This window comes from Crocuta crocuta, unplaced genomic scaffold (assembly GCF_008692635.1).
Source record: "Crocuta crocuta isolate KB4526 unplaced genomic scaffold, BGI_CrCroc_1.0 scaffold134, whole genome shotgun sequence".
Taxonomy (NCBI): domain Eukaryota; kingdom Metazoa; phylum Chordata; class Mammalia; order Carnivora; family Hyaenidae; genus Crocuta; species Crocuta crocuta.
In genome coordinates this window covers 509,116-536,936 of record NW_027530183.1, presented here as the reverse complement: position 1 = coordinate 536,936, position 27,821 = coordinate 509,116, and the positions used below count along the sequence as shown (strand labels likewise).

Genomic DNA, 27,821 nt, shown 5'->3' with positions numbered 1-27,821 from the left:
GACTGACCTATTTCGCTTTGCATTATATTCTCTAACTCCACCCATGTCATTGTAAATGGCAAGATTTCCTTCTTTTTCGTGGCTGAGTAATATTCCATTGTGTGTGTGCACGCACATGTGTGTTTGTGTGTGTGTGTGTATGTATATATATACCATATCTTCTTTATACATTCATCAATCAATGGACACTTGGGTTGCTCCCATATATTGGCTATTGTCGGAGGCCGCGCCAGCTCCGACAGGTCCAGGGTCCCTGAAGGATGGACAGTGTCAGCGAAAGAGAATGAGATAGCCCCGAGATTCTTTCTGATCACCAGGCAGGCATCTCTGTCCTGTCGGTTTTGGTGTCTTTATTTTAAGGTTCAACAACAACATGACATCAGAGGACAGAATTTTTACAGGGGCTAATTATTTGTGATAAGATGCTTTGATCAGCAGAAGGTGTACAGAAACAGGCTTTACAAAAGTATTCTTGCAGAACCTCTCCATATTGTTGACGTCAGTCCCCCAGATTAAGGTACTAACAAACTTACCTTATTTTGCATGGGTATACCTCTAGACAATTTTTAATCACAAGAGGAAGAATGTATATTAGGCTTGTTCCTAAATTGCTTGAGCAAGGCTTTTCCTTGATGCTGAATGTGCAAGCACCATGGGGGCCAGAAATGTGTCAGTCTTTGCACCTGGGTTTATGTTTTAGCTACTCTTATCTATCCTCATCCCAGCTGCCAGTGTAAGGGAGGGTGTTTGTAGAAAGTAGGCCTTGAGGAAGGGACTGCTATGCTTCACCAATTAGTAAAGATATGTGTAGTAACTTATGTTCTGCCCTGAAATAGGCTCTTTGTCTCAGGGCCAGGCTCAGTTGTAACTCTTGTGTTCTTAACCCCTTAAGTCTTGGATCTGCAAGGCCCATAGGAGGAGCCTTTTGACAATCATCCATAGAGCTTTCATCTAAAATCTCTCTTGCAAAGGCAGAAATATGCTTTTCCTTATGGGGTATCTGTGTTCAGAATATGGGTCTGATATAGAATATTGTGAGGCCTGGTCAATATCAGCAGGCTTATATCCAACATGAGCCAGTAGTAGTAGAAGGAGATACCAGTTTTCATTTCTCATGGGAGGAGCTGCAAACACTGCTATTTCCTTGCTGTAACTGCCATCCAGAGAGGTTGGTGCAGCTCCCGGCAGGCTATTATAAATAATGCTGCTATAAATGTAGAGGTACATGTATCCCTTTGAATTAATGTTTTTGTATTCTTTGGGTAAATACCCAGTAGTGTGATTGCTGGAGCATAGGGAAGTTCTATTTTTAATTTTTGGAGGAAGCGCCATACTGTTTTTCAGAGTGGCTGCATCAGTTTGCATTCCCATCAGCAGTGCATCAGGGTTCCTTTTTCTGCACATCTTCGCCAACTCCAATTGTTGCTGATTTTCGCCATTCCCTGATGATGAGTGGTGCTAAGCGTCTCTTCATGTGTCTGTTGCCCACTTGTATGTCTTCTTTGGAGAAATGTCTGTTCTTATCTTCTGCTCACTTTTAAATTGGATGATTTAGTTGTTTTGGTGTTGAGTTTTATAAGGCTTTTATATGCTTTGGATACTAACCCTTTATTAGATATGTCATTTGCAAATATCTTTTCCCATTCCATGCATTGTCTTTTAGTTTTGTTGATATGATTTCAGATTTCAAAATATTTTTAAGCTATCAGTTTCTTAACATAGCATTTTGTTTTAAAATTTTCTTTTTTTTTTAATGTTTTATTTATTTCTAGGAGAGAGAGAGAGAGAGAGAGTGAGCAGGGGAGGGTCAGAGAGAGAGGGAGTCACAGACTGAAACAGGCTCCAGGCTCTGAGCTGGCGGTCAGCACAGAGCCCGATGCGGGGCTCAAACCCACGAACCGCGAGATCATGACCTAAGCGAAAGTCGGACGCTTAACCGACTAAGCCACCCAGGCGCCCCTTAAAAATTTATATATTTATATTTATGGGTATTATATGTATTTTTTCTCACAATTAATATATTATTATACTATATGTAACATACGTAATGTATAATTATCTTATATGTCATATTTATAGGTTATATTTATAGATAAAATAAAATTGATTAAAAATAATAAAATAAAATTGATTAAAGTGCCAGTACTTTACATACTTGGGATCCCATTTCCACTTTATTCTCTCTGCTTCCCACAGGTCCCCATGTTTAAAATGTTCCATTCTGTCTGGTATATGTTCCAAATGACTTCATCATTCATCATTTTCACATGAAAATATTCATCATTTCTTGATTATCACTGTACTTAGATCTAATCTACGAAATTCATCATTAAGTATGAAAAAATAAAAGATTTAGCTCTCCAAAGAGCTTGCATTTTAATACATAACTTTTGACTCTAATGGAATCTTATGGTGTGGAATGTTGTCTGAGATATTCGTGAACAAGGAGATTGTTTCTGTGCTTCTTGGCCCATTTGAGGTGAACCACATTTGCAGCACTGCTCTCCTTCCTTCAATACTCTCTCCCATTCCCCAAAGCCTTGCCTAGTAACCACAGATGAAAACTTAACAATTGCTGTATCTCTACTCTTCTCTCTTCAAAATCTGCCCCATTAATTTATTTAGCAAGTACCTTGAAATACTGTAGTGACTACAGCAGGAACAAAATTCTGCCTTCGTGGAGTTTACAGTGCTGTGGAGGATGATCAGGCAACATACAAAGTTATACGTTTATTGTAGACTATATGATAAAATAATAAGAGCTATATAAGAGAAAACAAAGCAGATACAGAATATTGGGACATGGCAGGTGGGTGTTACTGTTTTAAAGAAAATAATCAGATCTAATGTAATGTGACTATAAATAACACTGTATTGCATAATTTGCTAAAGAATGGGACTGAAATCTCCCTCACACACGAAAAAGTAAATATGTGAGATGATAGATGTGTTAATTAACTAGATGGAAGGAATCCATTCACGGCATATACATCTCTTAAATCATTATGTTATGCACTTTAAGTATCTTACAAATTTATTTGTCAATGGTACCTCAATCTTAAAAATAAATGAATAAATAAAATAATCAGGTAAAGCCTCAATGAGACAATTAAGGAAGGACCTAAAGAAATGAGGGAGCATTCATGTGGATACCTGGAGAAGTGTGTTCCTGACTGAAGAAACAGCTTGTGCAAAGGTCTTGTGGTAAAACCATCCAAAGAGGCCAGTGTGCTGCTCATAGTGAGCAAGGGTAGAGTCGTGGTCAGATGTGTTTGGGGCATAGCTGTGTGGCCATATATGCCATTCTATGAAGGTAATCAAGTGGTCTAGCGACAATGACACAGAACACAAATCCCTAAGGAAGGATTCTTTGGTTTAAATCGCTTTCTGCAAGAGCAGTAATGTAAATAAGCAAAATAGATGCTATTTTCAAAACTATCAGGATATTTCTTTGTTTTATCTACTTTCAAGCCATCAATTTTTCATTGTTTTTTCACTCAGTCTTCCTTTTAAAAATGTATTCAAAAAAGAGAAAATAATAATATAATTTCCCATATATCCTATACCCAAAAAGATATTTTGATAAAATTGTGTTTTTTATTCTTTTTCTCCTTTTCTGAAATATTTTAAAGCAATTCCAGATCTACTCATTTTACCCCAATACTTTAGCCTGCATTTCTAAAAACAGAGCCATATTCTTATGTAACTACAAAGCCATTATCACATATAACTATATCAGATTATTCCTGTTCATCTAACACTCAGTTGATAACCAAATTTCCCTGGTTTTTCAAAATGTCCTTTTGAAATTGGTTTGAACTAATATCCAAACACAATGGGACTTCCTAAAAAGTAATGACAATTTTACTGTGCATGTAGTCTCACCTGGAATCATCTTATTATTAAAATATTTGAGTATTAAATTAGAGAATTAAGATATTGATTATAATTACAAGCATCCTGAATTCTATACTATATGTGATGTTGAATGAAGTTGCTCAAAAATAATGCATTATTATTACTAATATAACTAATCTATTCAGCTATTACATAAATCATAGATCTGTTGTTTTATTATTTTTTGTTAGTCACAGAGGACTTAGCATACATACACGTAGCTTAGATACGTTTTAACTTTACATGAAATTACTACAGAAAAGAAAATTTTAAAAACCAGCCCAGGTGATAACATCACAGAAAATGAAAATGGCTCCAGCAGGGATAAGTGGAAGCCCAGTGTCCTTTCAAATAAGCACTTACATCACGTATTACAATTAGAAATGTTAGGTCTTCATTCCAACATTATTGCAATGCATTTACAAAGCAACATTTGATTTAGGTCATATAAACACTTAGCAGGATTTTTACAAAGCCTTCAGTTTTCCCTTAATATATTTTCCTCAAACTTATGCATACATTTTTATAAAACTTAAAAGTTTCTCTCCCCTTTTAGTTCAAAATCAATGATAGCATCCCTCTTTTTCTTCGTGTATATGTTGAGTTTGGCCTTCCTTCATTAAATACCCTTCAATAGCAAACCACATGGTGTAGAGAATGTAGAAAATGATTTTATGCTGATGACCCCATTTATCAAATACCAGAAAAATATGATTTTGTGTCATCTTCCAGTGTACATTATTGACCTGAACTGAACGAAGGAGACAACTTTAATTAACCCTCCTCTCCTTTTCCAAAAGTTGTATGCTGACTGATGATAAACTTTCCCGTGTCCTCCAAGTATGAGGGAGAGGGGATTTGAGAATTCTGACATATTCAAGCCACCATGTAAACTTTTCATGATGTAGATTTATCTCTGACTGACTTTGAGTGTAATGACATCAACTTCCCATAAGTGGAATTGTTTTTCACCTTCACAGATATGCTTTAAATGTAAGGTATCATATGGTTTTCCATTGGAGAGAGTTTGGAGACACAAAGTTGAAAATATGGGTTATACCAATGTCATTATCTTTCCGGCTCCAGAGTCAACACCCAGGACTATTTTTCTCCCCTGTACAGTGATGTATTTTACCACAATGAAATTTCTATTATAAATAAAACTATGTTGTAGTATCATATTTTGTTTTTCTTCTATTGTCAGATGAGAAGTTAAATATGAATTATATATTCTTAGCACACTATTTTCTTAGGAACCAATTGTTTTTCACCAAGTGCAGAGAGAATGTCAACTTTTTTAGCAGGATTTATTCCCTTTGAAATTGGATCATTTTAATAGTATTGCTCTTAGAGGATTGTATAAAATACCCTATTTTTTAGACCTTACCAAATATATCTTAGAAGATATAAAATCGTGTTTATAGTAAAGATTCAAGCAAAGAGGGAAATTGGGGCAGTGGGAAGAGAATACATTTTTTATAGTCTTATTCAAGGTGATTTAAACTAGAGCATAACATTTTGTATTTCTTTTTTTTCTGCCTTCAAATATAAATTGTTAAGGTGCCATTCAGGAAACGAGTCCCATTGTTAAAGTATCTTTGCCTTCTTCTGTTCGCATTATCTCTTATTCACATTCACAGTGAACATTTGCCTAAAATGTTCACTTTCCTGTAATTATTCATTTATTGATTCAATTTTCTTTATATATATTTAACCTTTATTTATTTTCGAGAGAGAGAGAGCTAGCATGAGTGGGGGAGGGGCAGAGAGAGAGAGAGAGAGAGAGAAAGAAAGACGAAAGAATCCCAAGCAGGCTCCACGCTGTTGAGCACAGAGCCCAATGCAGGGCTCAAACTCACAAACCACAAGACCATGACGTGAGCTGAAATTAAGAATCAGCCGCTTAACTGACTGAACTACCCAGGCACTCCTGTTGATTCAAATTTCAAAACAATGCTTGAAGCTCTGTGTCATGTACTAGGTTAGTTAGCATTTGTGTTTGATGCCAATTACTGGAAATCCCCATTAAATCCCCATGGCTTAAACTGGATAGAAGTTGACTTTTCTCTCTATTCAGGCAGTCTGGACATGGTCAGTCCAGCACCCGAGTGATAGATCACCATGCCCAGGACCCAGACTCCTCCATCCTAATGCTATGCCCTGTATGAATTTTGATTCCAAGTTATTCTCAGGATTCAAGCTAACTCCAGATATTCCATGCAGTAAGAAGGAGGAAGGGGCAAAGAAAGATGCAAATGCAATTTTAAAGGACGTTTTCTGGCAGGGGGACACACAATTTCTGCTATAACCCCCACACTTAGTCACATGACCACAACTGGCTGCAGGAGATACTAGGACATGTGGCCCTCATTCAGCTAAAATTAAGGCGTCTCTATTACTACGGAAAAGGGAGAAATAAATATTTGTAGATGATGCAGTTCAAGTTCTCAGGGAAACAGATTACGAGATGGAGATTACCTCCGAGGAAGTTTATTAGGCAGTGTTACTAAGATCAACAGTTACATAAGCTTGAGGCAGTGGTTGTGGGTTGAGAGACAAGGTGAGCTGCTTTTCAGTCCCTGTGAAGATCTAAGCGAAGCCCTTTCAGAAGTATCCCTAGTCAGATTGAGGAAGCTGGGTCTTCATATTTCAACTCTGGTCGTTTTTTGCAGGCTACTGCCAGAAGGAGGTATGGCACTGAACAAGGCTGAGATAATTCCCGAAGAAAGTTGTGGGCTGTCTTCCAGCAGTTGGGGGAATGAATTCTTTATTCCTGGAGAAGAACCTGGGTAGCATACTGCATCATCTACCACAGGCAGACTGTAGATCTGTGCTATAGATAATAAAAAAAGGAAATAAAAAGCATGTCTTGCCCTGGACACATGAGGACTTTATATTCCAGTTATATTCCAAATAGCTCTAAAACAAGTAGAAAGGATTAAGTGTTTAAAGAGAAATACAAATAAAGAGCTATGGGTATTCAGAAGTTACTTTTCATTCACTCAATTTTAATTCTCTCTCTCTCTCTCTCTCCTGAGAAAGACAGCATAAGCAGGGGAGTGGGGTAGATGGAGAGAGAGAATCTTAAGCAGGCTCCATACTCAGCACAGAGTCTGACACGGAGCTCGAACCTACAACACTGGGATCATGACCTGAGCCAAAATCAAGAGTTGGACACTCACTGACTGAGCCACCCTGGTGCCCCTCAATTTCAATTCTTATTTAGAACCTACTGTATGTTAGATACTGTGCTAGGCAATGAGATAAAACAACAGAATGTGATTAACATGTTCCTTTGCCATCATGGACTTTAGTGACTCATTTGGGCTAGGATGATTAAAAATAAATAGATAAGTGGAGGGGCATCTGGGTGGCTTAGTCAGTTGAGAATCTGACTTTGGCTTGTGATCTCATGATTCATGGGTTCAAGCCCGGGGTCAGGCTCTGTGCTGACAGCTCAGAGACTGGAGCCTGTTTCGGATTCTGTGTTTCCTTCTCTGCCTCTTCCCTGTTCATGTTCTCTGTCTCTCTGTCTCTCTCTCTCTCTCTCTCATTCTCACTCTCACTCTCTCTCTCAGAAATGAATAAACATTTAAAAATTTTTAAGAAAGAAAAAAATCAGTGAAATAACCGCTAATTGTGTTACGTGGTAGGGAGGAAATGAACAGTCAATGAGCAACTAATTGTAAAATACATTATTGAAGGAAATACTTGTAGGGACGAGGGAACTATATAATTTGAGAATTAATGATGAAAAGAAAGCAGCCTTGGGAAGCCTGGGAAGACAGATTTGTAGGCAAGAGGCCTCAAGTGTTCAATGACAAAGTGACAAGTTTGAGAACTGAAGGAACATCAGCGTGACAGGGACATAGTAAGCAGAGAAGGGAGTGGTGTCAGATGAGATTGAAGTGGTAAGATCATTAGCATCTGAGAATCTTAGTTATGTTTTAGGCATAATGGGAAAGACAAGAATTTTACACACACAGGAATGTACGTATCTGATTAAAATTTTACATCAATTACCTCTGGCTGCTGTAGAGAAAGTGATATTTGGGGATTAAGAAAGTTCAGAAAACTTGACATTACTTTTGAAAACTGCTTTCAACAATTCTTTAATAAACACATAAATGTGTCACATTCTAGAGATATAGTGATGAGATACAAAGAAAAAAATTTGACTTGCCAGTTACTTTTCTACAAGGAGATTCTCTGTCTCTCTCTCTCCATACATATATAAACATGTACATAAATTTATGAAAATAAATGAATGAAAAGTAACCTCTGAATGACTCCCATGTCTCTTTATCTTCCTTTGACTCTTTAAAATGCTTATTTCTTTACCTTGTATTAGAATGATTTGGGCTATATATACAAACACACACATACTCTCCCCCCATATATATGTAAATAATATATATACACTATATATTATTACACTAAATTATACATGTATATGTATAATATAATATATGTAATATATACACTATATAAAACACTAAATTATATATATTCTATATGCTATGCATGTATATTATGTTTGGATACATGTATATAGATATGATATAGTACATACATAATACTACATAGACATTATATATAATATGCTGTATACTAAATTATGTAAAAATATTGTTTTCATATTTTTAAAACATTTGAATAAGATCCTAATTTTGCTAGAGTAATTTGAAAAGTAGAATCTCAGTTTTGTCATGCCCAATGCTGTCCATCATGGCCATACAATATTTTCTGTTGAAAATCATTTCATATTTTTCTCATAATGAACAATTATTGTTTCAAAAGCCTTTTCATCTTTTTCAATTTTATGTGGAATTATGTGCATCCGGGCATAAGTTTTAATTTTACAATGTAATGTCTAAGGCAGACATTAGTGTCAAAGCAAACATATTTTTATTGACCTATGACTCATTATTTAATTCATTCTATTTGTGATGGGAAAATATATTTATAAAGCAATTCGGTAGTTTTCTACCCAGACTCTAAATAGAGCAGTGTGGTGGAGCACAGAGGAGGGCTGGATGCAATGCTCTTCAAGACTTTGAATTTTTATAGAATTTTGTGATCAAATTTTGGATTACTTCATATGAAGGGCACCTGAGTGGCTCAGTTGGTTAAGGGCCCAACTTCACCTCAGGTCATGATCTCGCAGTTCAAGCCCTGCATCAGCCTCTGTGCTGACAGCTTGGAGCCCGGAGTCTCTTCAGATTCTGTGTCTCCCTCTCTCCCTGCCCCTCCCCAGCTCTCTTGCTCTCTCTCAAAAATAAATGAACATTAAAAAAAAAAAAGAATTACTTCATGTGAGAGATTAATGATAGTATGCTACGATTCTACCTAGTTCCTAAAAGCTAGGTAGCTAATGGAATACTGGTTTCAAACAACACAAAACAAACAAACAAAAAACCCACTGTGTTCCAGTTTTTTTCCCCCCTGAATGGATATCTATATCTATATCTATATCTATATATCTATATATATATCTATAGTCCCTCAAAAGCAGACACTAAAAACTCACTGAAATGTAGTGACAATGAAACTTCCACCCATGTGCATCTAAACTTTCCAGATGTTTCACACATAGATATCTGAATGTGCTAAAATCTGGAGATGGTTTTTCAGCAACAAACAATGCTCTTAGTTGGGGAGTTTCAGCTTATTGGAGAGAAAAATCTCGATGGGAGTACATTATAGATAAGGAAGAACTCAAACTTATGTCAAAGCTTCCACTACTTCTAGCTACGAGGCAGGCACTATGTATTTATAGATCACCTATCCTGTGCAAGACTGGTCCCAAAGGACATAAAAGGTGACAAAGCACAGGCTCTCCCACCAGTTCGCAGAGGAAGATCTGCTTACTCAACAGAAGAAAGGTAACAAAGGCTGAAACAGGCAGAAGCTGAGTGAAGGGATTCAGCTGACTGAAATTTCTCTATGTCCTAGAAAGCTTTGTCTGAGATGCAGACTCCTAAAAACTCACTTTCCACCCACTTACAGGAGCTGTGTAAGACACTATAGAATGCTCTAGCATTAGATTTATCAGTGAGGTGTGGCTATGAAATGCACTCAGGAACGCAGCCCAGGGCAGCAATAATGGTGTTAGTCAAAAAAGCTAGAGCAGTTTATCCTAGTTTCCTTTATTATTTTTCTTGTTTCTAAATGGGATTCTAAATGGGATTCTTGTTTCTAAATTAAAAGTTTAAATCTTAATAGCTATGCTTTCCATATCATGCCTGTTTTCATGCAGGCTTAAATATTACTAATTAACAAAATACGTTGCTCTCAAGAAGTTTGAGAAAAGTCTCTTAGCCTTGCATTATTTGGAACACACTAATCACAATGGTGACTAAACCTTCAGCTTGGATAACACTTTTTAGTAAGGCTCTAGGATCAAATGCCACAGTGAAAGGACACGAGGCGGGCTGGGGTCAGTGCCCTCAGGCATCTTAGTTTCTTGGTCTCTGGGCTTCTATTGCTAGGCATTCACAGAGAGAATAATGGCAAGGCCATTGTAAGGGTGCTTTTCCCCCTGCCCCTCTTAAGCTCCTGTTTCTCTGCTTCTGAAAATAAGTGAATATTCGGAGACAGCCTGAAGAGAGGCCAGCAGAAGTTTCCACATATTAGCATCTAGTATAAACCCATGTGCAAAGGAAATTAAGGTAAGAACGACCAATGCTTTTTTTAAATTAACATGTTACTTGAAAGAAAAAAGAAATTAAGACACAGAAGTTTGCTATTGTTGCTTCTAGTGAGATTACAGGTCTATTTGGAGCATTACTAGTGTTAGCACTTTGTGTAACATACAATGAAGAAGAATTTTAAAGCATTTATATTCCTTTAAAATGTGTGACACATCATTATCCAGTAGTGATGTGGGTAGAGAAAATCTTCTGGCAGAATTTAGCAATATTTATGAAAACAGCCTTAAGAAAAGCATTATACTGAAAACTGTTGCAATGTTATTATTGCTCATGGCCCAGCCAGTTGTTCAGCTACTCTTGCAGTTGACTGACTGAATCATCTACTAAATCAACAGACTTTGCTTTGAGAAACTGTTACTTTTTTGGACGCAGCCTGTTGCTGCTTTAATGTTGCAGATTGATAGAAGCCACAGGCGAAGACAATAGGTGGGTTTGCAAACACGGCTGCTCTCTTTTGAAACCAGGCTCTGTGTTTGCTGTTTCCACCAGTTTCAGAAGTTGACTTCCACTGTTAACAAAAATTAAGAATCTAAATTAATGTATGAGATTGGGTTAACCTGAGGGCGAGGGTTTAGTTTAAGCCGCAGACTTAAAGGGCCTGGATTCAAATGGCAGTTGTGTCATTTTCAGCTACTATACCGCTGTCAGTCATTTGATTTCCTGGTAAAATAGGGATTGTGAGTCATAATATCACAGATTGTTAGAGAAATTAAATACGATTAATATTGTTTATGCGCCACTTAATGCAATGCTTAGCACAGATTCAGTACATGGTGAGCTAACAGGTATTATAATTATTAGCAGAAGGAAAATCAGTGCCAATCTCTCCTTCTATTGGCCTCAGAAGGGAAAATCCAGCAAGTGTTATCATCTGTCCAGTGAGAATTTCTGGAACAGGGTGGGCACACAGAAGGCTTTCCAGTGCTTAGAGTAAGAATAAGGATTAAAGACATTCAAGGGTAGGTGGGTCCAGACTATTGCCCTGGCAAGGGGAGAAGAATGTAATGGAAATTAAGTATGGATGGTAAAGTATAGCTCTGGTTTCTTGAGATAAAAAGATTCCAACTTTTACCAATATGTTACTTTACATTGTATAAAGTGGTCTCATATGCACTAAGCCATGTAATCTTTGGAGGAAGAACACAGAGGTGATAACTGAAGCTTGGCAAGATCGAGAGACAGCCCTAAAACCATACCAGTGGTAGGTGACAGAGCAGGGATGAGAAAAAAAAAGATCTCAGGTTCAAACCTGAAGCCATTTGCCATGCTGCCCTCCTTAAAATAATTCAGAAGAAAGCGGTCAATGGAAATATGAGAAAAACTGTATTAGGGTAGATGTACTCAGAATAGAGATTATTATCTACTGGGATTTGGAGGCAGAAGCACTGATAAATCTAAAGGCAGAAGCACTGATAAAAGTTTATTTGTTGGCTTTTTCAATGAAAATCCGGAGAATTTCTTTGTCTGTATTCATCAGAATGTCTTGAGCAGGTATTTTCCTTTTCTGCTTCTCTAATTTAACCAGGGATACACAGATTTGCATAAAGTAAGAGAAGCAACAAACTATAACTGCTGATGGAGGTAATTTCTTAATTTTATTGGTGTGTTGCTAGCGTCTAGTTAAATTTAAATTGACCTTAAATTCTAATCTGGCAAATAGATACTTAAATACATACTTAAATACTTAAAGTACAATTTAAAATGTCACCTGTAAATTTGAAGTGAACACATTTCTAAAACATTTCTTAAATTTAGGAACTGCTTATTCTAAGGTATTAAAGGACTCCAAGGGAATGTGGCTGTTTCTAGTCATGACATACAAAATCTCCAAAATTTGAGAATTAATGTTGAGTATACTTAGTTTGTTAAAATAAGTTCTTCTAACTGTGAAAGCAAGTGTTCTCATTTTGTGTGAATGATAAGAATAGATCATATGTCTTTTCTTTCCTTTTTGTTTTTAACGAAGGCCTGAGAAAGGAATGAAAGGTGTTTTGTGTTTGTTAAAGTTGCCCAGGGTGAATGTAAGATGTCATTATAATCAGTCCTGTTACTACAACTCTATTAATGGTATATCTAGCATTGATTCATATGCCTACGTACTTAAGTATTGTACACCTTCTTCAATCTATCGATATATTATTGCTAATTATATACTGAATCCATTTCCACAAGGCTACCTTTCGATTTATAATTTAGCTTCTGAAAACTGAACAATAATGATACAACTAATGAAGGGATAGGGTATAATAAGTTAAAATCACAGTTACTAAGAATACCTCAGATGAAAGTGAAGTGTTTTGTGAGCTATTTTTGTTCTGATTATAACTTTTGTTTATGACATCTGGCCATTTCCTAAATTTATTACTAATGAGAGTTTGTCAGCAGCTGATATATCTCTAAATTTAAGCTATGTTTATTTAAATTAGGGTGTTAAATTAACCATTTTTCTGAGGCTTAAGAAAAGTAACTCTTGCCAAAAGATTACTTTCATATTTGAGGACATCTAAATATGATAATGACAGTTAGTAGAAGGACCATACTTTTTTTTTTTTTAATTTTTTTTAATGTTTTTTATTTATTTCTAAGAGAGAGAGAGAGACAGCGTAAGCAGGGGAGGGTCAGAGAGAGAGGGAGTCACAGACTGAAACAAGCTCCAGGCTCTGAGCTGGCAGTCAGCACAGAGCCCGACGCGGGGCTCGAACCCACGAACTGCGAGATCATGACCTAAGCGAAAGTCGGACGCTTAACCGACTAAGCCACCCAGGCGCCCCAGGACCATACTTATTTAATTCCATAAACTGGGGAAATATTATTGGCTTTTTATTTTCCTACCTTAATTGTGTTTTCTCGTGGTAAAAAAAAATAATTGTTGGATTGCTATTCAACTCAATATAGTATTCTTGATATTGAACCATTTTTAGCAATATTTTGGTGTTGGTGTAAATATATAAATAGGTAGATAGAGATAGATGTAGATACCTAAATATATAGACATATGTAAATGCATATATGTGTGTATCTATATGTGTAAATATATTTGCTGTCGAAACAGTAGTTTAACATTTTCCCCCATTAATAAAATTAGAACAAATCTTCTAAGCTTTAAATTGAACTGGGATTGGGTGGTTTTAAAGAAACTATATTATAAAGACAGAGTTAAGTATACAAAGACTACTGACTTGGTTTAGAAACCCTAAATTTTAGTGCTGATTCTAACAGTGAAGTTTCTTAGTGTCCCACAGTATTCTTTTCCTCCATTTCATGTTCCAGGTGTATTAAATTTTTGGTAAATATCAAGCCAACTTAAGTTGAGTTTCTGCCCTGGAGATCATCTCTGCTCTACAGATGAATGGAAGAATTAGATTTGTTGTATTTGGAAAAGGAAAGATTGTACACTTGATTTAAGAAAGATCAACTTACTGCTCAAAAGGGGCAAACATTCTTGATTCCAAGCTTATTAAAATCTTTTCTCACAGTTAAAAAATTAATGTGTAAGTGACATACAATAAAATGTTTAGCTCATAAATGTTCAATTCAATGATTTTGCCAATTGCATATATTCAAAACCCACAACCCAAAGCAAAATGTAAAATTATTTACACTATCCCAAAAAGATCTTTCATGGCCACTGCAATAAATCCTCCTACTCCCATGGGGCACCTGGATGGCTCAGTCTTTTTCGCACCAGACTGTGGCTCAGGTCATGATCTCATTGTTCATGAGCCCAGTGTCAGACTCTGTGCTGACAGCTCTCAGCCTGGAGCCTGCTAAGGATTCTGTGTCTCCCTCTCTCTCTGCCCCTCCTCCTCCTCAGAAAAAAAGAAAAATTTAAAAGATCCTCCTACTCCCAGAGGAAACTACTTTCTGATTTCTATCACCATAAACTAGTATTTCCTGTTCGTCGACTTCATATACATAGAGATCTGTAACATAGGCATTCTTTTTTGTTTCAAATCTCACACTCAACATGTTAGTTTTGATATTCATTCATGTTATTATATATATATATTCATTTTATTCTTTTTATCATATAATTGTATTTCCTTGTATGGATATATCACTCTTCATTTATATCTTCTTCTCTTAATGGACATTTGGGTTGTTTCCAATTTGGGGCTTCTACTATGAATAAGGCTTTTCTACATTTTTTTATATAGTTTTATTTATTTTTGAGACAGAGAGAGACCAAGCATGAGCAGGGGAGGGGCAGAGAGAGAGGAAGTCACAGAATCTGAAACAGGCTTCAGGCTCTGAGCTGGCAGCACAGAACCCGATGCATGGCTCAAACCCACGAACTACAAGATCATGACCTCAGCTGAAATCGGATGCTTAACTGACTGAGCCATCCAGGCGCCCCTAGGCTTTTCTAAATCCTCTTGTACAAGTAGTTGTGTGAACATGCTTTTTTAAAATGTTATTTATTTGAGAGAGACAGAATCTGAAGCAGGCTCCAGACTCTGAGCTGTCGACACAGAGCCTGATGTGGGGCTTGAACTCATGTATGGTGAGATCATGACTTGAGCCAAAGTCAGACACTTAACCTACTGAGCCACCCAGGTGCCCCTGTGGACATGTTTTTATTTCTCTTGGGTAAATATGTCCATGTAAAATTCCTTTGTCAAGGGTGAGATGCATTACTTTCAACTTTATAACTACCACTCAGTTCTCTAAAGTGCTGGTACCATTTTACATTTCTTCTTTTTTAAAAAGGTTTATTCATTTTTGAGAGACAGAGTCTGAGTGTGAGTGAGTGAGGGGCAGAAAGAGAGGGAGACACAGAATCTGAAGCAGGTTCCAGGCTCTGAGCTGTAAGCACAGAGTCCATTGGGGATTTAAACTCACAGACCGAAAATCATGACCTGAGCAGAAGTTGGAGCTTAACCTACTGAGCCACCCACTCCATTTTACATTTCTACTGGCAATAGATGAGAACTTTCATTGCCTTACTCCCTTCTAGCATTTAGTGTTGTGAGGTATTTTGGTTTTAGTTCTCCAAAGGCCTAGAAATGTTATCTAATTATAGTTTTAATTAGTTTGCTTTACTCTGATAAGAGAATATGTTGGATATCTTCTCATGTGTATACTGGCCATTTGTATATCTTCTTTGTTATGTGTCTTTGCAAAAGGCGTTTGCTTATTTATTAATTGGATTATTTGTCTTTTTTATTATCAATTTATAGAAATTTATTTTATATTCTTGATGGATAATTTGTCCTAGTATCTAAATTCCTAATTTTTCTCCAATGTAGAACTTGATGTTCACTTTCCTTAATTGTGTCCTTTGAACAGCTGAAGTTTTCAATTTCGAAGGAGTTCAATGCATCACCTTTTATTATGGTGCAGGCTTTCTGTGCTCCATCAAAGAAATCATTTTTAAGATCATAAAACTATTCTATGTTTGCTACTTGAAGGTTATGATTTAGTTTTTATTTAGTATTTAGTCTATGATCCATATTAAATTAATTTTAAGTTTAGAGTGCACTAGACATGAAGGTTTACTTTTAAAAATTACATAGTTATTGCTCCAGTATCTTTTGTTAATAAGATTTCTTTTATTATTACCATTGAATTGACAGTGCTTTTGTTCAAAATCAGTGTGGGTTGATTTCTGGACTCACTCTTTAAGTGTTTTATTTTTAGAGAAAACTCTCTTTCTCTTACATTATTTGGAACACCAATATTACACTCTTCTGACTACTGTAGATTAAATCTTAAAATCAGTTAGTGTGAACAATTCAATTTAGTTCTTTTTAAAATTTGTGTCACTATTTTAGATTTATTATATGGTGAACTTGCCTAATTAGTAGGTTGTTATTGTTGTTGTTGTTTTACTTTTGAAGATGACAAAGAGTTTCTCTGTGCATAGTTATGCTATTTCTGTATAATAGCATTTTACTTTTTCCTTTCCAATCACTCTGCTTGTTGTTTCTTTTCTTTACCTGGTTGCAATGGCTAAGACTTCCAACACAATAGTGAACAGAAGTTATAAGAGCAAACATTTTTGCTTGTTCTTTATATTAAGGGACAAGCATTTAATCTTCCATGATTAATAAAGATATTATCAGTACACTTTTTGTTGATGCTTTTGTACTTCTAGTGTGCAGAGGGATTTTAATATAAACCAGTATTTAATTTTTTCCATTGCTTTTGCTGTACCTATTTAGAAACATACACATACTTTTTAAACATTAATTTATTTTCTTTTGCTAATATGGTGAATTACATTGCTTGATTTCCAAACGTAAACTAACCTTGAATTCTTAGAATAACCCCCTTGTGGTCATGATATATTAGCCTATATCTATCTATCTATCTATCTATCTATGATATATATAGTGCTGTTTAGTTAAGAGTATTTGTTTTCATATCTGTGAAGGATATTGGTCTGTGGTTTTATTTTTCTTGAAATATTCGGTTTTGTAATGTTTGATATTCATATTTTTCTGGCCTCATAAATTGAATAGGGATATATTATTTCTTCTTCTATTTTTTTTTGGATAAAAGTTCACAAATACTTGTGATATTTATTCCTTAAATTTTTGTTAGAATTTGTTAGAGAAGTCATTTGGGCCTGGAATTTTCTTTATTGAAAAGTTTTCATTATGAATGAGGCTTTTTAGATTTTGATTTTCTATGGCTCTTTCTATCACCTTTAGTAATTTTTTTAAAGGAATGTATCCATTTAATTTAAATTGTCAGTAGACTGGCATGCAGGTCTTCTGGAGACAAATTCTTTCAAGTTTTGGCTAATGAAGATGTCTTTATTTCCCCTTTATTATGAAAGATATTTTTACCAGATATATAATTCTAAATTAACAGGTCAGTTTTTCTTTTGAATACTTTAAAACTGTCATTTTATTGTCATCTTGCATTAACTGTAATGAAAAGTCAGCCTTTTTTGTTGTACCCTTTATGTAATACAATTGTTTTTATTAATTATGGAATGGTTTCAATATTTTTTTTATTTAGGTGTCTCAGGATTTTACTGCAATATGCCCGGGCATAATTTCCTTCTTGGGATTTTCTCAACTTCTTGAGTGTTTGGATTGATGTGTTTTATTAATTTTGGAAAATTTTTATCTATTATCTTTAAAAATTTATGTTGTCCTAATATTTCTCCTTTATTTTCATCTTTATTTNCTTCTTGGGATTTTCTCAACTTCTTGAGTGTTTGGATTGATGTGTTTTATTAATTTTGGAAAATTTTTATCTATTATCTTTAAAAATTTATTTGTTGTCCTAATATTTCTCCTTTATTTTCATCTTTATTGAATCAGATTATATGTATGTCATACTGTATGAAGATGTCCTACAGACCTTAGACATAGTTCCTTCCTGTTCTCTACACACTTATCTTTTTTGTGTTTCCATTGGATATTTTTTTTTACCTGTCTTCAAATTAGCTGATTGTTTTTTTTCTTTGATACTTCCACTGTGCTATTAAGTTTATCAAATAAGTTATTTCTGATCTCATACTTTTTATATACAACATTTCCATTTAATTTTTTTAATAGTTTTGTCTCTGCTGAAAGGCTTTTTTGTGGTCAGATGGGTTGTCCACATTCTCTACCATATTCTGTCAGAGTTATGTTAAATTATCTTTCTAATACACCTAATATCTCAGAGTTTCCTGAACCTTTTTTCTTGCTGTTTTCCTTCTTTTTAAATGCTTATGCATTTATTTTGAGAGAGAGACACTGAGAGCATTAGCAGGGGAAAGGCAGAAAGAGAGAGAGAGAATTCTAAGGGGGCTCCACACTCTCATCACAGAGGGGCCCAGTGAGGGACTCAATCCCATGAACCATGAGATCCTGACCAGAGCCAAAATGAAGAGCCAACGCTTAAACATCTAAGCCACCCAGGCTCCCCTGATGTTTTCTTTCTTGACTATGGTCACATTTTCTTATTTCTTCATTTGTCTCATAATTTTTGAGAACCATTATGTGTAAAAGAACTATAATAGATAAACTTTGCCTCAGAGAAGAGCATACCCTTATTCCTGTCAGGACTCAAGTGTGGAGGCTGAGTCAATTTGTAGTTGAGCTGGGACTAATCTAAACTAAAGTTGTTTCATCTTTTATTAGTTTTAAGTCAACACAGTATTTAAATACTTCAATAGCATGATCAAGACTTTCCTTCCAACTAAGTTTTCTGAGCACAGGCAAAACTCCAGAGAGTTCTTATCCTTTATAACACAGAAAAAGGTTCTCTGAACTTTGTGTGGTATAAGGTCTAAAATTAAAAGTGCAATATTATGTGTTGACTTGACATGTGAAACCCAGAAGCCTTAGATGGCCTAACCACAAGTTGCCTTCCCCACTCTGCTCTGGTGGATAAGGTCCCCTGGTCAAACAATCTTCCTTATCAAAGGGACCAGGCACAGTTCCTGCTTGTCTCTAAGTCATGGGTTTCAATTCCCTGCCAGCATGGAGAATTATTGAAACAAGACAATTGCATCCTCTCATGGGAGCCAGGAGGCAGCCTGCACTCTCATATTACAGAGCCTGCTTCATATAGCCCCTGGTTGTTCACTCTGCTCCTACGTGCTACCTCTGTGTGACCAGCATGGTGTGCGATGTTGTCCTCCCCACTTGAATATATGTTTGAACTGCTGTCAATCTCATCCATCCAATGTCAGGTATCACATATTCTGCCATCCCCACAACCCTTGGGTGGGAATTCTCCCTCATCAGTGCGGTAAAGAGGAAAATTAAAACACTACGGGAGACCTCCAACATCACAATAAGAAATCTTTTTTTAAATTTCTGGTGAGTTCTCTTACTTTTCCAGACCCATCTGTGAATTTCTACACCAATTTCTCCCAACTTTTCCTTATCTCCAGCCTTTGGGGGACCATTGAAGTGTACTCAGTGAAGACCTGGCGTGCCTCAAAGCTATTGTTTCTTTAAGTTCTCTTGCCCTTTCCCCAGCCTTTGGAGGGTTATCACAGTGACTCAGTGGAGCTTTCTTGATAATGAAATTTCTGGCTTTTCTATTGGCCTTTTCTGACACCCAGGGGGAGGATGGGGGCTGACACCTTGTTATAACCTTGTGAGGGTGGAAGTCTAAATCTCTCCACTTAGCTTTTGCTGGCAAGTGTGGGGCTACGATCACATTTTTGCTTATAGTGATTGGTGGGAGTAGTGCAGTTATTGTCTAAATAGACTCCTGTCTTTCTAAGCTGACCATTTTTTAGTTCTTTTGGCCTTTCTTGCAACTTTTACTGTTTGTGCCATTCGTGTTTCTAGTTTGCCAAATTCTCTAGCACTGGAAGATGAGAAAAAAGAAAATCCAGAGAACTCAATGTTATGTTGTTCCTTGGGTCCTCCTAGTCAGTCTGCCTTGTTTTCTCCACCTTTCAGACTCTTCTTGTATTTGTTTTACATGACATGTCCAGGGTTTTTTAGCAGGAGGAATAAGGGGAAATTGTATGTATTCCGTATTTCCTGGAGAAGTCATTCAAAAGCTAGACATAAATTGGGAAGTGAAATATTGTTACTTCTAAAATTTTCAAAAGAAATTAGTCTTAAAGAATTTTAAAATGATCTCTTTCATTTGAAGTGTACGATTCTATTTAAATGGGAAATGTAACTTGAGCACTAGGGTGATTTTATGAACTATCAAAATAGACATTTGCTACTGAGGGATATTTAGTCTTGTCTTATCAATGTGTTTTTTATGTTATGAATTATAAAGTTAAAAATTTAATATTAAGACAAGCTATATTGTGTTTTTCTTTCCTGAAAAACCAATATGCTTCTCTCACTTAATATTAAGAATTATGTAGCCCATTATAATTCCATATTCCTTTTCCTACCAGCCCACTAGCACCTACATTTTGTTCTTAATTTTAATTTGTTTGATACCTTGTTTTTTTTTCTCTGGCATTCCTACTGCTTCATGATCCTTTATGATACAGTTCTTGGTCTTCGCCTTGATTATGGTTTCAAATAAACTTTTTAAAATACATTTTGAAAACAGGTGAGTTAAAAACAATGGGATTTCTAAATTTTATTTAGGAAATATTTGCAAGAGACAATCTAGTTTAAGGAGTATTCTAGGAGANCCCTTTATCTGATGTATCATTAACAAATATCTTTTCCCATTCAGTCAGTTGCCTATTAGTTTTATTGATTGTTAAGAAGTATTCTAAAAGACTTCTGAAGCTGTATTCAGTATTTTTTGTTGAGACTGTGTGTGTGTGTGTGTGTGTGTGTGTGTGTGGCTATGAGTTGGAAAAACAGAACACTCTTTTAGCCCTCTGACAGGTGCTATTACTATGTACAGAAGTACATTCACAGTTTCAACCATTCATTTGTTTATTCAACAAATACTTATTGAATGCCCACTAGGCACTGTTCTAGATGCTGAAGCCATAGCAGTCTTCTGGTGTCCTGGAGTTTCCATTTCCCAAATGAAAGAAGAATATTATTGTGCTGTCAAAAATAAGACACTGTCATCCCTATAAACACTGTGCACAAATTGAAAAAGACACCTAGCCAAAGAGAAAAAAAAAATTAGAAAAGTTTAGACTAAAAGCAAACTTATAAAAACACAAATTTTCTCCTCTAATTCCATAAATTCAAACTAATAGCAATCATTAAATTATTAGTGTGTCTCAATGCATGTTTTAGCTGTGAGATAAAGCAAAAACTAAAGAAGGTAAAAACCACTGATAAATGAATTTAAGATAATTTGACTTTTTTTTAAAATTTAGAATTTAAATCTCTGTGAATTTAGAAGTTTATCAGTTCTTTGGGGGTGTATTATAAGATGGTGGAAAGAATCAGAATAGGACATAAATATCTATTCTGTCAGTTAACTGTGTGTTTACTCCTTGAAATTATTTAGCTTCTTTAAGCTTAATTTTTTATCAGCAAAATGAGGGTAGAATACTTACCTGGAAGAATTAAATAATATGCCAAATTTAACTGTTTGGCTTATCAAAATCTCACTTAAGTCTGTTTCTTTCCTTCCCCCAGCCCTATTACTGTATGCTTACAACTCCTTTTGTCTACCTGTACATTCCACATGTTTCCAGTACTTTCATGTGACATAATATTGTAAAGGGCTTAGAACTTTGTTTTCCGGATTATTTTTTGACAGTGACAATTTATGGAAGAGGGTTACAATGAAGTATTATTTTAAATGTTTTAAACTATTTTTAAAAATAAGAATTTCTCATGTCAAAAGGAAAGAAAGAAGCTGCTAAGAAATCCTACTAATCTAGTGGAAGTTATTCTACATGGATAATACACTCACAGCCATAAAAGTGGCTTTAAATAATAGACAGCACCATCTATAAACAATGAAGTTACTAATTTAAGATCATCATTTAACTCATTTGTATGTTTATTTCAACTTAATAAACACTTTTTTGTTTTTTTTCTAGTTATTAGAAAATTGATTCATCCTTAAGGGAAAAAAGAAAAATACAATGAATCTATTATCTCATTACCTAGAGAGAACTCGTTTTGCAAAATGTATTCAATCTTCTGTTTATAATACAATGAAAAATGACATAAAAATCTGTGATAGCACATAATATGATGAGTTTCTTAGTTTCTTTCTTTTAAAAATACTCAAAGTGAATAAATGGTAATAGAGGAAAACATAAAAACCACCTAGTGGGCAATGAAGGGCATAGCAAAATGATGGGACACATGTATATAAAACTCTGATGGTATAGTTTAATCCACAGATAGTATTTTAAGTAGCCAGAAGAATGGATAGAGTAGCCTTTAGGCAACAATCACAAGAATATTATTTTTCTTAATTGTTATTTGATAAGTATTAACAAGTCTTAGAAAGCAGAATTTGAGTTTAGGCCTTTGACAGTTTCTGGAGTACAGATATTTTGTGTCTCCAATTAAGGGATTATCCATACATCTAAAACCTTCAAATGAGCTGGGATTCTCTGGGGAGTTATATCAAAAGATGGCTTGGTGGACTGATAATGAGATACAGAACCTTTAGCCTTTTGATCACAAGGTCATTTGTAAGCTAGGATGGGGGTAACCAGAAGTCATTATTGGTCAATAACTTACAAGAGCAAAATGAATTGCTTAGCTCAGTTCAGTTTTCATTACCATTTGAGAGCTATTTGCTACCAGTTATAGATCCAATGATTGACCCTTTACCACTAAAGTTCACTTGTCCTGAACAGGATCAAGATGTTTTTCACAAACCTTAGAAACAAATAAGCAAATCTATGTGTGCCATTATTCTGGTTGTTTCTTAAACTTCCAGGAGAGTCTATTCATCTACTTATACTAAATCTAAGAAAATGGATTTAAAACTTTACACTCTAAGAACAATTTACTTGGGCTTTCCAGAATTACTAGTCTTCTCTAAGTCACAGCTAGCTGCTTGTATATTTTACAGATAAAGATGCTGTAATGTCTTTTTCTTAGTACTGAAAATCATGTTTGTGCTGTGAAAATTATGCAGTTTTACTGCTCTGTTTAGTGACAAATTCCTGCCTGGATTGTCTGTGCTGGATGTGTTGGCTTTTACTAATGCAAAAGGCTTGTGGGATTATTCTGTGGTATATCCAAGAAACAGATGCTTTGTACTTCATATCAAAATTAGAGTTGATACTGATTAATATATCTTAGTTTAAATAACCTCATATTATATATCTCTAATGTGTTCACAATATAGTTGTAGAAGTGAGCGACAAACATTAAGGGGAGACAAAAAAGTATTAAGGTCAAGTAGTTCATATTTCAGAACAAAATTAGACCTTCTTTCAAATCTGGTGCTCTGCATCCAGGATTTGGGACAGTAGTATACATCGACAATAATACTTAACCCAATAGGCACGAAGTTTCTAGTTACCCAATTCTGAAAGAAAAATAATTCTATGACTGAATATTCAGCAAGAACCTAATGACTGGCACAAAAATTGGCAGAAAGATTAATTACACATAGATCTGGCCTTCGGCTAACACAGTAGACCATAAGCAAATAGAGAGCCAAGAAAATTCCTGCTTTATAATCTCAGAACCTAAGAGAATACCTTGCTGAAGCTGATTGAGGGTTTGGGTAATTACTGAAAGAATGAATGAATAGATGAACTGTTATAACATATTATTTATGTGCCCAAAGGGTCTGCTGCTCTTCTCTGTAGTAGTGAAATCAAAAATCCCATGAAGCATCTTTACTAGGAAAACAGCTCTCCTAAATTAGACCAATTTAGTTCTCTGTTATCTGCGGCAAATATATTTTTGCACCACAGTAAAAGTAAAAAAGCATTATATATGATTCCATTTTAATTTATTTTTATGTGACTTCACTTTTTCTTCACCCATTGTTATCCAAAATTTTGACTTTTCATTCCATTAAGTGGTTCTGGTAGAAGTTTTGAGAGCAAAGCTTAAGTAAGTTCCTTGTATACCTATGTAATTCAATAGTTTATACTTTGTTGTTATTACATATCATCAAGAGTGACTTCAGGTAATGCTTTGGCTGAAGTATATTTATAAGAACGGGGGTATTTATATATTTTTTTCATAATTCAGTTTGTGATGTGTAAAAGGGCAGAGACCCTGTTAGTCAGGTTGTGTTTATGTATGTGCAAGCATAAAAGCACTTGAACAAAATGTGATTCTCTGGATAGGGCACAGTGGAAAAGAAGTGTCACAAAGTTTTTCTCAATGTCCTTGCATAGTAGAACAAAATGTTAAGTTCCTTGATTCAGCCTAAGCAAACAAAATTCCATACTCCCCGTCATCAATGTACAAGTTCTCTTCAAAATCAGCAACAAACAGAACATGAGTGGAACTAGGAAAGTTACTTCATGCTTTTTTCATGGGTTTTCCTGATAATAATTGCCTGTGTTTTCCCATATTCACCCTTAGCTTTGTCACATACCCTTCACCACCTCCAGAGACACATCCTACAGAGGTCACGGATCACACAAAACGTACAGAAACAGGAACTCAAACTTCCTGAGTCCACTACAAAACACAGAAACCGATTTCCTCTTCATATCTCAAATTGGCAAAGCTCTGAAAGTGGATTCAGTGTGGAGCAGCTGTCTAAAAGACTAGAAGGATTGTATCTCCTAATTTCACCTGAGCTTTCTTCCTTCAAACTACTGAGATGAAGGGAGCAGGGCTATTTGTCCTGCTTTCGAGTTTATGGAATGGGGGCTTTGGTCTTAACACCACGTATACTTGGACTACACCAGAGGATGCAAGCTCCCCGGAGAACATGGCCTCTGCTACAACTCCTCTAAATAAAATGCCGCCAACCCTTCAGATCACATCGGCTGAGATAGCCACAATTCCTGAGGCAAGAGCCTCCGAAGATAGTCTTCTAAAATCAACACTGTCTCCATCAGAGACAAACACACCTCCTGAGGATGTGAGAAACCAAACTCTCACACCCACGGGGAAGACAGAAGGGGTGCTGAAGTTGCAGATTCTTGCCCTCCCAACCAAACCTAGCCTCAAGTCCAGTCCAAGAGCTGAGTCGGTGGTCCTTTCCAACTCTACTCTGAAATTTCTTCAGAGCTTTGCCAGAAAGTCGAACCAACAGGTAATCTCTCCCGACTCGGTTGCAGGCGGTGTGGGAAATCGATCCCCGCGGGAAACGTACCTCAGCAGAGGTGACAGCAGTGAAAGCCAGAAAACCAACAATCAAAAATCAAGCTTTGAAACAACTAGAGGAAAGTAAGAAACATTTTTCTTTTCTTTTTTCTAACTATAAAGTCTACTGTCTCAGTGTCAGAAAATGTTTTCATGTTCAAGATAAAATTCAATCACATTTCAATTAGATAAGGTAATCAAGCATTACTTTATCTAATGGAGAAAAGATGAACAAAAGAAATGCAGCAGTTTAGTTTTAATTGAAGTGGTCAAAGTCACTTATAAAGGGGCTTTTACTGGAGCTATTTACTAACAAACAATGTAACACCACAATGACTGTTAGTTGTTATTGTTAATTCAACTCAAGTGTATGTTGGTGGTGCTCAGAACCACACCCACCACATGAAAGAAAAAAAAAACCAACAATACGGTTGGGACGTGAACAGAACAGAACTTCATCCCATGGAAAATCCAGTGAAAATGATCTTAAATTATCTCTAGAGAAAATCGACTGTACTTAGAAACTCTACAGCCTGAAGTCCTAAGGCTTTCTTTTGCTAATCCTTTCCATCAAATCCAAGACTTCTTACTTCTTATGAGATGCAATTGAAAATAGTAGTAGAGGGGCGCCTGGGTGGCTTAGTCGGTTAAGCGTCCGACTTTCACTTGGGTCATGATCTCCCGGTTCGTGGGTTCGAGCCCCGCGTCGGGCTCTGTGCTGACTGCCAGCTCAGAACCTGGAGCCTGTTTCTGTCTGTGACTCCCTCTTTCTCTGACCCTCCCCTGCTCACACTGTCTCTCTCTCTCTCTCCTAGAAATAAATAAAACATTAAAAAAAAAAAAGAAAATGGTAGTAAACAGTTCCATCCCTTATGGACTCAAGGTTGATGCAAAGAAGCTTTGATAAAGTCTTCCATATTTTCATTTGATTAGCAAGTAATAATAATAGTAAACACTCTGACATCTGTTCCTACTGTACTGCTCTAAGTGAATATATATATCTATATTTCCCCAATCATTTAATCACTACCATAACTCCATGAAGAAGATTCTATTATTCTTTCTTTCCAGAGAAGTTATATAATTTAACCAAGGTCAATTAACAGTAAATCTCAGGGCAAAGATTCAAACCCAGTTTGGCTGGCTGCAACAACATGGCCTTCAACCCCTACATGATACTTCTTCAACCAGAGTATGGGTCTTCAGCAGAAATATAGGTCTGTTCTCCTAACTGGGTAAATGAGAGTGACCAGTTTATATCCCTGCCTATGAGCAGACAGAGGCTATCCTTTGCTTCCAGAATAAAGCCCAGATCTTTAATCAGTTAGTCATACAATGACATCCTTGATCTGGCTTCTGCCCACTTCCCCAGCCTCATCTTCTGTGACTTCCTGGAAGGTAAAATTTGTAGTTCTCGGGTCCACAATATGCTGTTTGCTAAACCTATCTTTCTTCTGGCTAACATCATCTTTTCTCATCATCTACTTCTTTTAGCCCCAATAGTAATAGCTCCAAGAAGCCTTCTCAGGCTGCTAGGTGGCCCTTCTAACTTTCAGAGAGCTCTCCCTGCATTCTTCTATCACTGCGCTTATAATAGTGTATTACAATTATAGGGAACTTTGCGATCTCCTTTCTTACAGAGATGTATTTTTAGTGCTAGCAAAATCTCTGACTTATGATAGGTATACGATAAATATTTAACAAACTGAATGTAAAATTTACCGATTAATATGGGAATATAAAGAAGAATCTTTTCCAAAGACATATTCTTATTTCTCTATGATGCAATCTGGCTGATTCATTTTAGGTTTTTGTTGTTGTTGTATTTGGGTTTTTTGTCTGTTTGTTTGCTTGCTTTTTCCTTACTGCTCTTGGAATTTTATAGTGATTCTAAGTAAAAGGAACACCACCTCTTTCTATAGGATTTTTCTGGCATATTTTTGTCTCATTTTGTACTTTCTCTTGTCCTAGTGCTGTAGAAACTCCTGGCTACACCAGAGCTGTGGTTTCCTATCTGGCAGAGTGGTTGTTGGTCAGTGACTAAGCACTTTGAAATAGGCAAGATAAAAAGAAGCAATTAGAATTAACATATTTATGCATTGAGCAAATATTTGCTAAGGACCTAAACTGTCCCCGGCATTGTGCTTGTGCTGAGGGTAAAATAGTGAACAAACCTTCCCACCTGTTCTACCCTCATGGAGTATCCAGTCCAGTGGGAAGGACACAGGGAGGAAAAATTGAATCACAAATGCTGATGGTGAATCCAAATGGTAAGAAACAATCTAAATGAAGCTTGTAAGAATATGTAACAGAGTGAATAGACTATCCTGACAGCTAGTGAGCCTTTCCTGAGAGGATAGTAGGTGAAATTGAAATGAGGTATTGATAGACATCAATTGCCTACTTTACTTTTCCCACAATCCCAACTCTTGCACACACATACGTGAATCTTGACCATTTCAGTAAATGTTTCGTTCTGTACCTAGAAACACTTGATACCTCCTTGACCTCTTTCTTTCCCTCCTAGCTTTTATCTAACCTACCACAAAGTCTTCTTAGTACCCCCTCCAGTATATCCTAAATCCCTCTCTACCTTCACTACACCATCCTTTCCTAG

At 36.0% G+C, this 27,821-nt stretch overlaps 1 protein-coding gene across 1 annotated transcript in view; it reads left to right on the top strand.

The window, feature by feature from the left end:
* The first annotated feature begins 24,716 nt into the window (after nucleotides 1–24,716).
* The window catches only part of MMRN1 (multimerin 1), a 52,689-nt gene continuing 49,584 nt past the window's right edge, over nucleotides 24,717–27,821 (top strand). Inside the window, exon 1 of the mRNA XM_077765090.1 lies at nucleotides 24,717–25,288. Coding sequence (XP_077621216.1) covers nucleotides 24,717–25,288 — 572 coding nt within the window. The remainder of the gene's footprint in view (nucleotides 25,289–27,821) is intronic.